Source organism: Oryctolagus cuniculus, chromosome 8, assembly GCF_964237555.1.
Source record: "Oryctolagus cuniculus chromosome 8, mOryCun1.1, whole genome shotgun sequence".
Lineage (NCBI taxonomy): Eukaryota > Metazoa > Chordata > Mammalia > Lagomorpha > Leporidae > Oryctolagus > Oryctolagus cuniculus.
In genome coordinates, this window is record NC_091439.1 from 42,965,945 (window position 1) to 42,982,305 (window position 16,361).

General features: G+C 43.5%; 1 protein-coding gene across 2 annotated transcripts in view; it reads right to left on the reverse strand.

The window, feature by feature from the left end:
- Positions 1 to 1,169: 1,169 nt before the first annotated feature.
- Positions 1,170 to 16,361, reverse strand: part of LOC138843498 (uncharacterized) — a 36,059-nt gene continuing 20,867 nt past the window's right edge. For both annotated transcript variants that reach the window (XM_070047663.1, XM_070047662.1), the window contains 6 exons: positions 14,571 to 14,657; positions 12,353 to 12,445; positions 8,654 to 8,746; positions 7,251 to 7,343; positions 3,140 to 3,177; positions 1,170 to 1,427 (listed from right to left, as the gene is read on the reverse strand). In XM_070047663.1, the coding sequence (XP_069903764.1) occupies positions 1,380 to 1,427; positions 3,140 to 3,177; positions 7,251 to 7,343; positions 8,654 to 8,746; positions 12,353 to 12,445; positions 14,571 to 14,657 (452 nt within the window). In that variant the 3' untranslated portion in view covers positions 1,170 to 1,379. The remainder of the gene's footprint in view (positions 1,428 to 3,139; positions 3,178 to 7,250; positions 7,344 to 8,653; positions 8,747 to 12,352; positions 12,446 to 14,570; positions 14,658 to 16,361) is intronic.

The following is a 16,361-nucleotide window of genomic DNA, read 5'->3' on the forward strand; positions in this document are numbered from 1 at the left end:
TCCTACATAAACAAATTAGTGAAGTTTTATCATGTCACTGTACAGTCACTCAAATAACTGAGCTTGTTTTTTGTTTTTTTTTTTTTTTTTTTGACAGGCAGAGTGGATAGTGAGAGAGAGACAGAGAGAAAGGTCTTCCTTTGCCGTTGGTTCACCCTCCAATGGCCGCCGCTGCAGCCGGCGCACCGCGCTGATCCTGGCAGGAGCCAGGAGCCAGGTGCTTTTCCTGGTCTCCCATGGGGTGCAGGGCCCAAGCACCTGGGCCATCCTCCACTGCACTCCCTGGCCATAGCAGAGAGCTGGCCTGGAAGAGGGGCAACCGGGACAGAATCCGGCGCCCCAACCGGGACTAGAACCCGGTGTGCCGGCGCCGCAAGGTGGAGGATTAGCCTATTGAGCCACGGCGCCGGCTCTGAGCTTGTTTTTTTAAAAGTGGATGGGAATTGGGAGTCACTCATTTTCTTTATGGCTTCAAGTTATAATATTTAATTATTGGCAGCATATGATTTTCCAAAGATTCTCATAAAAGTAATATATGGTATAATTAACATCATATTCAGAGTTTCCAGAATATTTAAAACAGTCATTTGTCCAGGGAACATCAACCAGTGCATAAATGGTATAAAAACATAAAAGTCAAAATAGGAAAAACAAATTAAAAATAAGAAAACAAAAAATAAAGAGATAAAAAAGAACAAACTCTCCTCAAAACAAAAAATGAGAACATAAAACTTAAAAAAAAGAGATAGAATAAAAATATGATTTGGTATGGACACAATTTTAAACCCATTCCAAGGCTTTTATGGTATGTATCTTCATCAAATTTTTATGACATCTTAGAATAAAGAGTTTTCATGAACTTTCTGTGACTTCATGATGAAAAAGTTTATTAAAATGCTGCCATGAAGGAAGCTATATGCAGATTTAAATTTTTGTGCCAAAATCAGCTCATATTTTAAATTCTATTTTGATACATTTCATTGTATCTTTAAATACTGATTTTATAGTAACTGTTGGATGTCCCCTTGAACAATGAAATTAGAAATTAAAGAATGAAATAGGTTGAGCTGATATTTTGGAAGCAGATCATTATATGTTCCATTTTAATAAGTTTGTGAAATCTGAAGTGTATAACATGATTTGCACACAGTTGGTTAACATGACTCCAATGAAGTCAGTTATGAATAAATTTTATTTCTGGACAGAAAGGAACATTTGGAAATTTTTTTCAAGCACTCTAAGCCTAATGTTAGAGTGTAGGAAAATTAGTCATGTACTACTGAGTGTGCTCACACTGAATGACACAACATAATAAATATAGGAGAGCTGGGTGGCCCCATACTGGATGTGAGATTTGCAGTTTTGCTCCACAGGGTCAGTTACTGTGATTCTAAAGCACCAGATATGATGAGATGGTTCCATTGTCCCTGTTGAAGAAAAAAATTAAATAATATTCTCAGATTCTGGAAACATCCCAATTCCTGATTTAAGGACTGCCCCTAAAGATTTCCCCTTAGAAATGAGGTGAATGCCATTAAACCAAAAAAGAGACACATGAGAAGGGACTGATGCCCCATGTCTCCGGGTTATGAACCTAAACTCCACCCTGTTAAAAAATTGCCTGTTGCCAATAATAACCTAGGTTTAAAGAGTGCTTGCTGGTACTAGTGTGGAGAAATTAAGAGAAAGCTCTAGGGAATCATAGCAATGGAACTCTTGAGTAACAGAGAGGACAGAGGAGATGACACAGCTGAGTCTTGGAATCCTCTTCCAGTGTAGGATTCTGGTCAGTCACCATATTGACACCGGGTCAGATTCCAGGAGTGGTATTATTTATTTCACTGAAGATAAAACCTAAGTTTTCCTAGGACATTTTCATAAAATAGACTCGGTATCAAAGAGTGGCAAAAAATTATTTTAAATCCATGTATTATTCATTTATAAGGAGGATTTTCATGAGGTTTCCGAGACTTCTTGCAGAAAATTTAAGGAAAATATGTATTATGAAAAAAACAATAGATTTTATACTTTCTGAACTCAACACATTCCTACTCACACTTCATTTTTAGATTTACTTTTATCTTTGAATATTCTTTGTGCACAAAGCATTGCCTATGATATAGCAAAAAAATAAGGGTAGATAAACTGAAAGGATCTGGAAACTTGGAAAGTGACCATTCAGTGTTTAACTGTGAAACAAACATGGAATCACTTGATGCAAAATGGTTGTCTTGGTGTAGGTGCCTCTTGGGCAATTCTCCACCCAGGAATTCCATCCAATCTTCATGGACAGAAACTGAACATGTCCAGCAAAATTAGAAAACTTGTGCAAGCATTCTAGAAAAAGCAGTTTTTATTGTGTGATTAAATGAAGTGCATGGGAAAAAAAATCCTAAGGAATCACATCAACTGTGCTCTTCAGTAATTCAGAAGACAGAGAACAGTAGACTGGGTGGGTCCATACCAAACTTAGGTTTGGCATCCTCTCCTGCTGGAAAATTTGCTCAGTCATTATAATGGACAACTGGTCTGGTGTGCAGTGCTGGGGTAACTTGTTCTGCTGAAGAAACACCAGGAGCAGGAAAAGAAATTTTAGATCAAAGCATAATACACTCATGGTGTGGATTTCATGAAGTTTCTGAGACAGCTTACAGATAATCTTATAAAAAAAATACAATTGATGAGCAAATGATACTTAGATTAAATGCTTTGTTGGACCAAAACAACTTCCTATTGTACCTTGATTCTTATATTGTAGTTTTTGTCTTTGAATACCAAGTTGTGTCTCAGCATTAAAATTACTTTCAGTGAAGGAAAAGAAAAAAATAAAACAAACCTATAGCTTGGACAATGTGAATTCACTGTTCTACTGCAAACAAGTGCTAGAAAAACATGAAGAATAGATAGTCTTAGTTTATGGGCCACGTGGGCAATTCTCTACCAAGGAATTTCACACACCAGGGGAAGAAACTGAAGATATTTCAAGCAAAGTTAAAAATTTTTTGAAAAAGTAGTCCTTAGTCTCATGTTCAATAAAGTGTAGAGAAAAGAAATGCAGAGAACAGAAAACATAGGTGGACCCATATAGGCTGAGGCATGGCATCCTTTGCCATTTTGAGATTTTGGTCATTCACCCTACCTGGGATTGTGTCAACAGTAGTGGTAGCATCAGATGACCTGTAGAAGGACAAACAAAAGTTGTCAGGATATTTCAGGCAACAGACCCATCTCAACATCTGATGGCAGCAAAAGAAATCTGAAATCCAAGCAAATTGGCTCCTATTGTGGATTTTCATGAGTTTCCACATACATCATTAAAATCAGTATCTTAAAATATAGATAACAAAAATGTTCATGTTTAATAATTTTAGAGCAAAACAAAATTCTTGTTTAAATTCATTCTTAGTTGCTTTTCCCTTTATCCTTGAGTATTATTTGTATCTTAACAATTGCAGTTACCCTTTCAGAATACAAAAGGAAAATGATAAAATCAAAGGTCTGGTAACTTGGGAAGTGCCCACTGAGTGTGCACCTGGGAGTGCCGCAGGAAGCAAACTGGCTGTCTCAGTGAAAGTGTCCCAGGGGCAATGTTATAAATTAGAACTCTATCCTTCCAGGACAGAAAAGCAAAGGTTTCAAGCAACATAAGAAACACAAAGCAAAAACTTGAAAAAGCAACTCCTCATGTTCAGAGAAAGGATCAGCAGAGAATACCAAAGGGACTTATAAGGAATTATGATATGTGAGCACATCAAGTGCTCAAGAGGACAGAGGTTAGAACAAAGGTGCACCCAAAGGAAGATTGGCCCTAGCATCATTGGACACAGTTTGAGTTTGATCAGTCACCTCAACATCAGTCATTCTCAGTATCAGATTCCTGTGTAAATATCAGGTCTTTGGGTAAGAGAAACAAAGTAATTCTTAGTTGATTTTCAGACAGCACACTCATCTCCACATCAGAGAGGAATAAAATCACTATTTCTGAAACCCAAAGACCATACAGGCTCAGAGTGGATGCTCCTGACAATTCTGACTCCTGCTCCAGTACATGCAAACATGCATTATGGGAAATGGCTCCTGGATTTCACAGAGCTGGAGCGAAATCAATTCCTGTGTTCCACTAATTCTTAAAGGTTTCCTTTCTGGCCTGGGACATATATTGATACTCCTAATGGCAAAGACAATTCCAGACAGCCAAAGAATAGAGAAAAATGTAAGGAAAGATCTGGTAATGTACAAATTGCACAAATGGTGTCTCACTGGGAGACAAAGTCACTGTCAAAGCCTGTATGTTAGTTTGGCAGCTCCTCAGGCAATTTTTGAACAAATTTTCTACTGTACCTCCAAATGTTCTAAGGAAAAAACAAAAATGGAACAACATGTAAATACCTGAACAAGTTGGCTACTCTAGACACTGGAGTATTTAGTTTAGTGAGAACACTTGACACTAAGTCTGATTACAGTTCTGCTATAATTTCATTCATTAAAGAATCAAGGCATGCTGACTTGAGTGATTAAGAGAAGACAGACTCCATTCAACATCAAATAGAGTAACAAAATTAACTTCGAAACCAAAGGGTAAGGAGGAAAAACTGAAAGGCTCAGAAAACATTCAAAAATGACCAATCAGTGTATACCTCTGTGGAGGCAATGATAGAATTTGTGAGGAAAAACAGCAGTCTAGAGGGATATGATACCCACAAGAGGACTTTAGCAAAGGAAAACACATTCATCCTAAGGAGAAGAAAAAGAATTCCACAACATGTTGAGGGTGCAGGCAACTTTTGGGGATAAGGAAGCACCTAATAATAGAATACCAAAACCCATAAAGACAGGGTGGAAAGGAGCAAAACAATATTTTTTGAAACAACAATGGACATGTGCCAAACGAGCAAATGGTGTATGGATGTCGCTGAGCATGGGAGCAAACAGTTCCCAGTGTTTCATCCTTTCTTGGATGTTTCCTTTCTTTTTTCTCTTTTGTTTAAAGGTGTATGTATTTATTTGGAGGTCAGAGTTACTCTGAAAGGTCTTCCATCTGCTGGTTCACTCCCCAAAATGACTGGAACAGCCGAACCTTGGCCGATACAAAGCCAGGAGCCAGGAGCTTCTTCCAGATCTCCCAGGCAGGAGTAGGGGCCCAGCATTTGGGCCATCCTCTTCTGCTTGCCCCAGCCATATCAGAGAGCTGGATTGGAAGTGGAACTGCCAGGACTAGAACCCGTGCCCATATGGGATGCCGGCACTGCAAGTGGCAGCTTTACCTGCTACACCACAATGCCAGCCCCTAGACAGTTCCTGTCTATCCATGAATATCTCTGATGTCCACTGCTGTGCCATGAACCTTCAAAAAGGAAAAGGCAAACAGCTGATATGAAGGGACATGGGGAGGTAGAGTTTGTGCAATGGTTATCCCGCTGGCACCCATGGATACAGTCCCAGGCAGCCAAAGTGGCTGTGGTAGTCCAGGGGCCATGCATCATGGACACTTTCTGGAAGGTTCTGAGACCACCTCCTCCTCCCCCAAAAAAGGGAACTAATTATCAGGAGGACAAGATGAAAAGATAGAATCCTTCTGAAGCCAAGCAAATTACATTCTATGTTCCTTTCAGAGATGTTGTTTGTGTTGGTGTACAAATCTTCAAAGTGACCACACCCAGTGGCAAAAGGGGAATAAGAGAGAAAGTGAAAATCTTGGCATCTCAGAAAGTGTCCATTTAGCATGCAACTATGAAATCATCCTGGAGCCACAGAAAGCAAAATGGCTCTCTCAGTGTATGTGTCCTGGGGCATTGTTATACTAGGAAACTCTATCCTTCCAAGGCCAAAACAAGGGCTTCAAGCAACTTTAGGGAACAAGAGGCAAACATTCTTAAAGAAGTAGCTCTCCCAGGGAGGTACAGGATGGGTAGAGAACATCAAAGCAACTTGTGATTCTGCAACATGAACACATCAAGTGCCCAGAGTGTAGAGGTTAGAACAAAGGTGTGCCCACAGCCAACTCAGTTCTGGCAGCTGTGGACACAATTTGAGTTGGGTCAGTCAGCATACTTTCCTCATGGTTGGACACCCATGGAAGCATCAGTTTTTCTTTTAAGAAAACTACAATGTGTCCTAGTAGATTTTCCAACAACACACCCAAATCCACACCAGATGGCCAGTGATGAAATGTTTCTGAAACCCGAAGTCCACCCATGCAACTGATTTTCATGACATACTGACTCATCCCCCAGTAAATGCAAAAAAGCACTAAGGGAAAATGGTGCCTGGATTTCAACAAGCTGGAACAAAACCATTCCCAGTGTCCCAACCTTTCTTAGCTATTTTTTTTCTGTTCAGCGTTAGTCCTTGTTTCTGCTGATATCAATGACCATTCCCAAAAGCCAAAGCTCAGAGAGACATACAATGAAAGGGTCTAGTAACATAGAAATTGTGTAACTGCTGTCCCTCTGGCAGCATGGATACAGTTATGGGAAGCCAAATGTGTTTACTAGTTTAGGGGCCTCCCTAGCAATTTCTCACCACAGATTCCTATCCTTCCCACACAGAATCTAAAGAGTCCAAGCCAAGCTGGGAACCTCAGTCACTGGGGCAAGTTAGCTCTGAGTGTAAGATGAAAGAAAATGCAAGGAATAGAAGGGAAACTCATAGATGAGAATGCCATTGAGTTCTTGGGAACAGAGGACATGGGTCAGAAGCCATGCATGGACCAATGCTGGATTCAGGCATGGCATCACCACAGCTTAGCACAATGGATCATTAGTTTCAGCTAGAACACCTGACCCTGTGTCCGAGCTAGCTTCTGCTGTTGTTTCATCTATTGAAGAAACAAGGTGTGCTGGCTTAGAGGATTTCCAGAAGACAGATTACTCTGGTATGAGACAGAGATAGCAGAAAGAACTTTTTAACAAAAGTGTAAGGAGAGAAAAACTGAAGGGCCCTGGTAACTTGCAAAGCACCCATTCAGTGTGCAAGCTTTCAGCCAATAAAATAATACGTGAGGCCGAATGGTGGTCTCGGTGGACGTGACACTCAAGCAGTTCTCTACCTGGGAAAACCATCCTTCCTGTGTAGAAAGACAAGGATTCAAAAACACACAGAGTGCAGGCACACTTTCTCAATAAGGTAGCCCTTAGCGATAACCGCATCGTAGAATGGTAGGGAACTTAAAAGCCAGTTCTCAGATTTTGAACTATGTCAACACTGAGGTCACTCACACGGCCCAGGACTCAAGAAAAATGGACCCCTACCATGCTCAGGCTTGTTCTCGTTGTTCAGGGTGAGGTTTAATATGGTGATCCTACGTTTAAATGGCTCGGGCTCCAATGAGAATTTGATGGTTGCTGTGGGAGAAAAAAACAAGATTCATCTAAGTGCAGACAACAGACCCAAGTCCATATCTGAAAGCATGAAGAGAAATGTCCTCCCACCCACACATCATAGACTCCTCATGGCATTCTGAAACATCACAAGAATATGTCTATGAAACTACCAAGAATGAGAAATGGGTGGTGTTGGGGTAGCAGGGTGTCCTCATGTTTGGAGCTACACATATTCTTTGTTTAAACCCATTCCTTGGAATGGGTTTCCAGCCTTGTCTATGGCTTACATGTTAACATCTACCAATGTCCTCTGAGAAGATAAGGCAATAAGGCATTTGAAGTGCAGCAGATCTGATAACTCGGCAAGTGCCCACTCATTATGCCAATGGGAGCCAAGAAAGAACAATACGATGGCCAACCCATTATCTATGCTTTTACACCATGTGGATACTTCTCTGCATGGGAACCTGGTCCCTCCCAGACAGCAAATGAAGACCTCCATTCAGCTTAGAAAAGTGCTACAAATATTTAGTCAAGTCAGCCCCACATGGACTTCTCCAGGTGTGTAGGGAAGATGGGAGAAAATCCAAAGCAACCATTCCATCTCTTGCCTACAGTAACTCAGTAGAATGGGAACAGATGGAAAGCATGGGCACAGTCCAGCTCAGCCATGGCCTTCTCCCCCAGTGGAGGAATGGGTCAAGTCACACTCCAACACTGGGTCAGAGACTCATCTTGGATTCACTGACTCCATTGCAAGCAAAAACCAAAGTATCTTAGGCTAGGCTTGTAGAACACACTCCTGCCAGCATCAGAAGCCAAACTGATGACATGATAGGCCAGTGACAGGAAGACATCCTGGACACTTTATGGAGGGTTCTGGGACCATCTGAAGTAAAAGAAGGGATATTAGGTATAGGGAGAACAAGCTGCAAAGATGGGATGCTCTGGAGACAAGCAAATAGATTTCTACTTTCCTTTCATAGGTGTCATTAGAGCATGGTTTGGAAATCATTGCAGTGACTCTACCCAATGTTAAAAGTGTAAGGCAAGAAAGTAAAAAATCTTGGGATCACCGAAAGTGCCCCTTGAGCATTTTGGGTGGACATATCACACTGGCACTTCTTTGCCCAGGATCACATCCTTTCTGGGCACAAGTAAAAAGATTCAAAAGCAGGTTGAGAGCGAAGGCACATATTTCAAATAAGGAAACACTTAGTGAAATAACATTGTAGAACATTGGAGAATAAGAAAGCTAGTTCTAAGAAAATGAGCTATGGCTACCCTGTGGTTAGCCATGGGCAGAGGATACAAGACAAATAGGTCCCTACCAGGATCAGGCTTGTTATCATTGGCCATGGTACAGTTCAGGTTAGTCATGATATTTATCTCAGGCAGAGGATCCATTGGTAACAGCATATTTTCTGTGGAAGAAAAATAAACTTTGATTTTATTTTCAGACAACAAACCTGCCTTCATATCTGAAACCGTGTGGAGGAATGTTGTATTCACACATCCCTAAGTCATAATGTGGCTGCTTTGTCATTTCTCAGACACTGTGGCATTTAGTCCATGCAAAAAATCCCAAGGTATGGAAACTGGTTTTGTCTGGTGCAGGGTCAGTGTTGGGGGGTGGGGTGTCCTCATGTGTTTGATCACAGAAAAGCATGGTTGCAACTCAATCTTATTTTTTTGTCTTTTTCCCCCTTTTTTTAAAACTTTTCTTTAATGAATATAAATTTCCAAAGTACAGCTTATGGATTACAATGGCTTCCCCCCACCCAATGACTTCCCTCCCACCCACAACCCTCCCCTTTCCCACTCTCTCTCCCCTTCCATTCACATCAAGATTCATTTTCAATTCTCTTTATATATAGAAGACCAATTTAGTACATATTAAGTAAAAATTTCAACAGTTTGCACCCACACAGAAACACAAAGTGAAATTTACTGTTTGAGTACTAGTTATAGCATTAAATCTCAATGTACAGCACATTAAGGACAAAGATCCTACATGAGGAGTAAGTGCACGGTGACTCCTGTTGTTGACTTAACAAATTGACACTCTTGTTTATGGCATCAGTAATCACCCTAGGCTCTAGTCATGAGTTGCCAAGGCTATGGAAGCCTTTTGAGTTCACCAACTCTGATCACATTTAGACAAGGTCATAGTCAGAATGGAAGTTCTCTCCTCCCTTCAGAGAAAGGTACCTCCTTCTTTGAAGACCTGTTCTTTCCACTGGGATCTCACTCACAGAGATCTTTCATTTAGGTGTTTTTTTTTTTTTTTTTTTTTTTTTTTTTTTTTTTTTTTTTTTTTTTTTTTTTTTTTGCCAGAGTGTCTTGGCTTTCCATGCTTGAAATACTCTCATGGGCTTTTCAGCCAGATCCGAATGCCTTTAGGGCTGATTCTGAGGCCAGAGTGCTGTTTAGGACATCTGCCATTCTATGAGTCTGCTGTGTATCCTGTTTCCCATGTTGGATCGTTCTCTCCCTTTTTTATTCTATCAGTTAGTATTTGCAGACACTAGTCTTGTTTATGTAATCCCTTTGGCTCTTAGTCCTATCATTATGATTAATTGTGAACAGAAATGGATCACTGGGACTAGTGAGATGGCATTGGTACATGCCACCTTGATGGGATTCAATTGGAATCCCCTGGCAACCCACTCTTAGAAATGGGTTTCCATCCTTATCTATTGCTTGCATGTTAAGATCAACTGTTCCCTTCCACACAGTAAGGGGACAAAACGTGAAGTGAAAGGATCCTGCAAACAGACAAGTGCCTACTCAGTGTTCCTGTGGGGGCCAAGAAAGTAGCTTACATCACCCTGTCCATTGTCTTGGGTGAAGGGCAACAGGGGCACACATCTAGGAAGTTAGCTGGTCCCTCCTGGACAGCAACTGAGACCTAAATTAACATTAGTCAAGTCCCGCACATTGTTAGTCAAGTCAGACCCTAGTGTATGGCTCTCAGCATGTAGGGACAATGCAAGATAATCTGAAGCAACCATGCAATCTCTGTCTGAAGTAACTCTTCAGAGAGAGGATATGTGGCAATCATGGACACAGACGAGCTTAGGTCTACCCTTTTCTCTCAGAGGAGGTTTGGAACCAAACACTGCCCAGGACACTGCGTAAGATTCTCATGTTGGTTGGATTAGCTCAATTGAAGACAAATCTAAATGTGTGTTAGAGAACATTTTCATGTCAGCATTAGAGGGCAAATTGATGGCTTGATTCCAATAGCAGCCATGCATCATGGACACTTTCTGGAAGGTTCTGAGACCACCTCCTCCTCCCCCAAAAAAGGGAACTAATTATCAGGAGGACAAGATGAAAAGATAGAATCCTTCTGAAGCCAAGCAAATTACATTCTATGTTCCTTTCAGAGATGTTGTTTGTGTTGGTGTACAAATCTTCAGAGTGACCACACCCAGTGGCAAAAGGGGAATAAGAGAGAAAGTGAAAATCTTGGCATCTCAGAAAGTGTCCATTTAGCATGCAACTATGAAATCATCCTGGAGCCACAGAAAGCAAAATGGCTCTCTCAGTGTATGTGTCCTGGGGCATTGTTATACTAGGAAACTCTATCCTTCCAAGGCCAAAACAAGGGCTTCAAGCAACTTTAGGGAACAAGAGGCAAACATTCTTAAAGAAGTAGCTCTCCCAGGGAGGTACAGGATGGGTAGAGAACATCAAAGCAACTTGTGATTCTGCAACATGAACACATCAAGTGCCCAGAGTGTAGAGGTTAGAACAAAGGTGTGCCCACAGCCAACTCAGTTCTGGCAGCTGTGGACACAATTTGAGTTGGGTCAGTCAGCATACTTTCCTCATGGTTGGACACCCATGGAAGCATCAGTTTTTCTTTTAAGAAAACTACAATGTGTCCTAGTAGATTTTCCAACAACACACCCAAATCCACACCAGATGGCCAGTGATGAAATGTTTCTGAAACCCGAAGTCCACCCATGCAACTGATTTTCATGACATACTGACTCATCCCCCAGTAAATGCAAAAAAGCACTAAGGGAAAATGGTGCCTGGATTTCAACAAGCTGGAACAAAACCATTCCCAGTGTCCCAACCTTTCTTAGCTATTTTTTTTCTGTTCAGCGTTAGTCCTTGTTTCTGCTGATATCAATGACCATTCCCAAAAGCCAAAGCTCAGAGAGACATACAATGAAAGGGTCTAGTAACATAGAAATTGTGTAACTGCTGTCCCTCTGGCAGCATGGATACAGTTATGGGAAGCCAAATGTGTTTACTAGTTTAGGGGCCTCCCTAGCAATTTCTCACCACAGATTCCTATCCTTCCCACACAGAATCTAAAGAGTCCAAGCCAAGCTGGGAACCTCAGTCACTGGGGCAAGTTAGCTCTGAGTGTAAGATGAAAGAAAATGCAAGGAATAGAAGGGAAACTCATAGATGAGAATGCCATTGAGTTCTTGGGAACAGAGGACATGGGTCAGAAGCCATGCATGGACCAATGCTGGATTCAGGCATGGCATCACCACAGCTTAGCACAATGGATCATTAGTTTCAGCTAGAACACCTGACCCTGTGTCCGAGCTAGCTTCTGCTGTTGTTTCATCTATTGAAGAAACAAGGTGTGCTGGCTTAGAGGATTTCCAGAAGACAGATTACTCTGGTATGAGACAGAGATAGCAGAAAGAACTTTTTAACAAAAGTGTAAGGAGAGAAAAACTGAAGGGCCCTGGTAACTTGCAAAGCACCCATTCAGTGTGCAAGCTTTCAGCCAATAAAATAATACGTGAGGCCGAATGGTGGTCTCGGTGGACGTGACACTCAAGCAGTTCTCTACCTGGGAAAACCATCCTTCCTGTGTAGAAAGACAAGGATTCAAAAACACACAGAGTGCAGGCACACTTTCTCAATAAGGTAGCCCTTAGCGATAACCGCATCGTAGAATGGTAGGGAACTTAAAAGCCAGTTCTCAGATTTTGAACTATGTCAACACTGAGGTCACTCACACGGCCCAGGACTCAAGAAAAATGGACCCCTACCATGCTCAGGCTTGTTCTCGTTGTTCAGGGTGAGGTTTAATATGGTGATCCTACGTTTAAATGGCTCGGGCTCCAATGAGAATTTGATGGTTGCTGTGGGAGAAAAAAACAAGATTCATCTAAGTGCAGACAACAGACCCAAGTCCATATCTGAAAGCATGAAGAGAAATGTCCTCCCACCCACACATCATAGACTCCTCATGGCATTCTGAAACATCACAAGAATATGTCTATGAAACTACCAAGAATGAGAAATGGGTGGTGTTGGGGTAGCAGGGTGTCCTCATGTTTGGAGCTACACATATTCTTTGTTTAAACCCATTCCTTGGAATGGGTTTCCAGCCTTGTCTATGGCTTACATGTTAACATCTACCAATGTCCTCTGAGAAGATAAGGCAATAAGGCATTTGAAGTGCAGCAGATCTGATAACTCGGCAAGTGCCCACTCATTATGCCAATGGGAGCCAAGAAAGAACAATACGATGGCCAACCCATTATCTATGCTTTTACACCATGTGGATACTTCTCTGCATGGGAACCTGGTCCCTCCCAGACAGCAAATGAAGACCTCCATTCAGCTTAGAAAAGTGCTACAAATATTTAGTCAAGTCAGCCCCACATGGACTTCTCCAGGTGTGTAGGGAAGATGGGAGAAAATCCAAAGCAACCATTCCATCTCTTGCCTACAGTAACTCAGTAGAATGGGAACAGATGGAAAGCATGGGCACAGTCCAGCTCAGCCATGGCCTTCTCCCCCAGTGGAGGAATGGGTCAAGTCACACTCCAACACTGGGTCAGAGACTCATCTTGGATTCACTGACTCCATTGCAAGCAAAAACCAAAGTATCTTAGGCTAGGCTTGTAGAACACACTCCTGCCAGCATCAGAAGCCAAACTGATGACATGATAGGCCAGTGACAGGAAGACATCCTGGACACTTTATGGAGGGTTCTGGGACCATCTGAAGTAAAAGAAGGGATATTAGGTATAGGGAGAACAAGCTGCAAAGATGGGATGCTCTGGAGACAAGCAAATAGATTTCTACTTTCCTTTCATAGGTATCATTACAGCTGGGCTATCATGGCGTGGGAATTATTGCAGTGACTCTACCCAGTGGAAAAAGTATCAGGAGAGAAAATAAAATATCTTGGGAAAATAGAAAGTGCACATTGCTCAAGAAGGTTGGATGCTCATCGGGTAGCACGAGTCAACAGTTCCTAAGAAAAATGGCACAAAGATCACTGAGGGGTAACACAGCGATCCCCTGTGTGTCCTCCTTTCTTAGATGTTTCCTTTCCATCCGTGGGTATGCTTGGTGTCCTCTGAATTGCCGTGACCCTTCCAGAAAGCCGAGGCCAACAAAAAGATGCAGGCAAGGGACATGGCGGGGTAGAGGTGGTGCAATGGGTGTCCCTTGGGCAGCCACGGATACTGTCACGGGCAGCCAAAGTGGCTGTGTTAGTCCAGGGCCCACCCTGGCCATTGCCCATCAAGGAGTCCCATGCTGCCCAGACAGAGTCTAAAGGGTCCAAGGCAAAGGGATCTTCATGTAAGCTTGGGTGCATGTTGGCTCTGGGTGTAAGCAGAAGGGGAACACAGGGGAAAGAAGGAGGACTCCTGGGGCAGCATGCCACGGCATTTCTCGGGAGCTCAGTGTGCACAGTTCAAAATTCATGTCTGGGCCCAGGCTGGGCTCAGGCCAGGCATCCCTGAGCCCCCGCACACTGGGCCATGAGGTGCAGCTAGGACACTCGACGCTGAGGCCAATCAGGGCTCTGCATGTGCACCATCTGTTGAAGAAGCAATGCATGCTAGCTTGGCAGCTTTTGCCCGAGACGGATTCATGGCAGTAGCAGGCATGGGTACCAGGATCCATAATTCCCTCACCAAGTAAGGAGACAACAATGAGAAGACTCTGAGAACTTGCAGAAAGGCCCAGGCAGTGTGCAGCCAATGAGAGAATCCTGGAGGACATGCGGCGTCTCGGCGAACCTGACTCGTACTCTGACACTTCTGTACCCAGGAAGTACATCCTTTCTGGGCAGATAGCTGAGGATTCCACCACAGCTCAAGGGCACAGGCACTTTTGTGGGGACAAGGAATCACTTTGCAACAGCTTCCCAGTCCCACAGGGAACATGAAGCCAGGTCTCAGAAAATGAGCTCTGTCAACCCAGTGGTCACCCAGGGGCATAGGACACAAGACACAGGGCCCCTACCATGGTCAGTCTCGGATTCATCAGTCGCCGGTTGGTCTGGCACATCCAGCATAGGAGAGCACACCTGAGACTCTTGGGTGCTAGTGCCTATGGAAGAAGAAGAAACACATTTGGTCTGAGTCTCTTTTCTGATGAAAGACTGCCTCTGCCTCTGAAACCAAGCAGAGAAATTTTCTCCCACTCCCTCATTACAAACTCCTATTGTGGGTGCTTATGTCAGTTCAGAGACATTGTGGGGGTTTTCTACGAAATAAAATCCCCAGGAAGGAAACCTGGAATGGTTGGGAGTGGTACCACACTTGGGGTTGGCAGTCTTTCTGTTAGGCCACAAATTTCTTGGTTTCACCCCACTCTTTTATTTCTCCCCACTGGCAGAGTGTACAATGGGAGAGAGAGAGAGAGAGAGAAATGTCTTCCTTTCCTGTTTTTCACCCCCAATGGCCACTGCAGCCAGCACACTGCGCCGATCCAAAGTAATGAGCCAGGTGCTTCTCCTGGTCTCTCTTGTAGGTGCAGGGCCCAAGTACTTGGGCCATCTTCCCCTGCACTCCCGGGCCACAGCAGAGAGCTGGACAGGAAGAGGAGCAACCAGGACAGAATTTGGCACCCTGTCCAAGACTAGAACCTGGTGTGCCGGTGACGCAGGCGGAGGATTAGTCTATTGAGCCATGGTGCCAGCCTTTACCCCACTCTTACAAGTGGGTTCCCTTCCTTGTCTATGGCTCACTGTTTGAGATCAGCTCTTCCCTTCCTCAAGGGAAGGTGACGAGGCAGGAGAAGTGAAAGGATCTAGGAACTAGGCATCTGACATCTCCGTGTCTCAGTGGGAGCCCAGAAAGAACCTAACTTCACCGAGCCTACTGCTTCAGGTGATGGGCCACCTGGGTACACCTCTAGGAATTCTCTAGCCCCTCCAGGAAAGCAACTGAGAACCATGTTAGCACATGCTTAGTCAAGTCAGTGTCTGGTGGATGCTCCTGGCATGTGGGGAAGGTGGGAGAAAATCAAAAGGAACCATGCCATCTCTCATGTTTGCTCACTCAGATGACAGAGGATAGACAGCAACACACACCAGCTCAGGTCTGGTCTTGTCCACAAGTGGAGGATTGGGGCCTGACCCACTCAAAATATTGGGTCAGATTCTCACGTTGGTTTGACAGAATACTGGCAGACAAATCTCCAGGTATCTTAGGTCACAGTTCGAGAACATACTCATGCCAGCATCAGAGGTCAAATCGATGACTTGACTTCAGGGAACAGCCTTGCTTCATGGATACTTTCCCAGGAGTTCTGAGACCAGCCGAAGCCAAAGAAAGGAAAGTATGTCTCAGGAGAACAACATGCAAAGGGAAGATCCTTGCAGAGCCAACCATGCTTCTGTCCAAGTTCCCTTCAGAGGCGCTGCAAGTTTGGGGTCAGCCCTTGTGGACAAAGCATTGGAATGACCACACTATCCACTGGAAAGGAGAGTGAAACCGGAAACCTTGGCTCCCGGGAAAGGGCCCTTTGAGTGCACTGCCATCTGATCATGAAGGAGCCCTGTCAAGAAAATGGCTGTCACAGTGGAAACCATGGCACTGAGAAACTCTACCCAGCCAGGACAAAAAACAAAGTCTTGAGCCAGGTTCAGGAACCCAAAGGTAGAAGCCCTTGAAAAAGCAGTGCTCCAGGTGGCTCAAATACTGGTGAAGAAGACCAACCAAGACACGGTTCTGCAAGGGTGATATGAGAACACATCAAGTGCCAGAGTGCAGAGGCGAGAATGGAGCTGGGCCCATGGCCAGCTCAGGC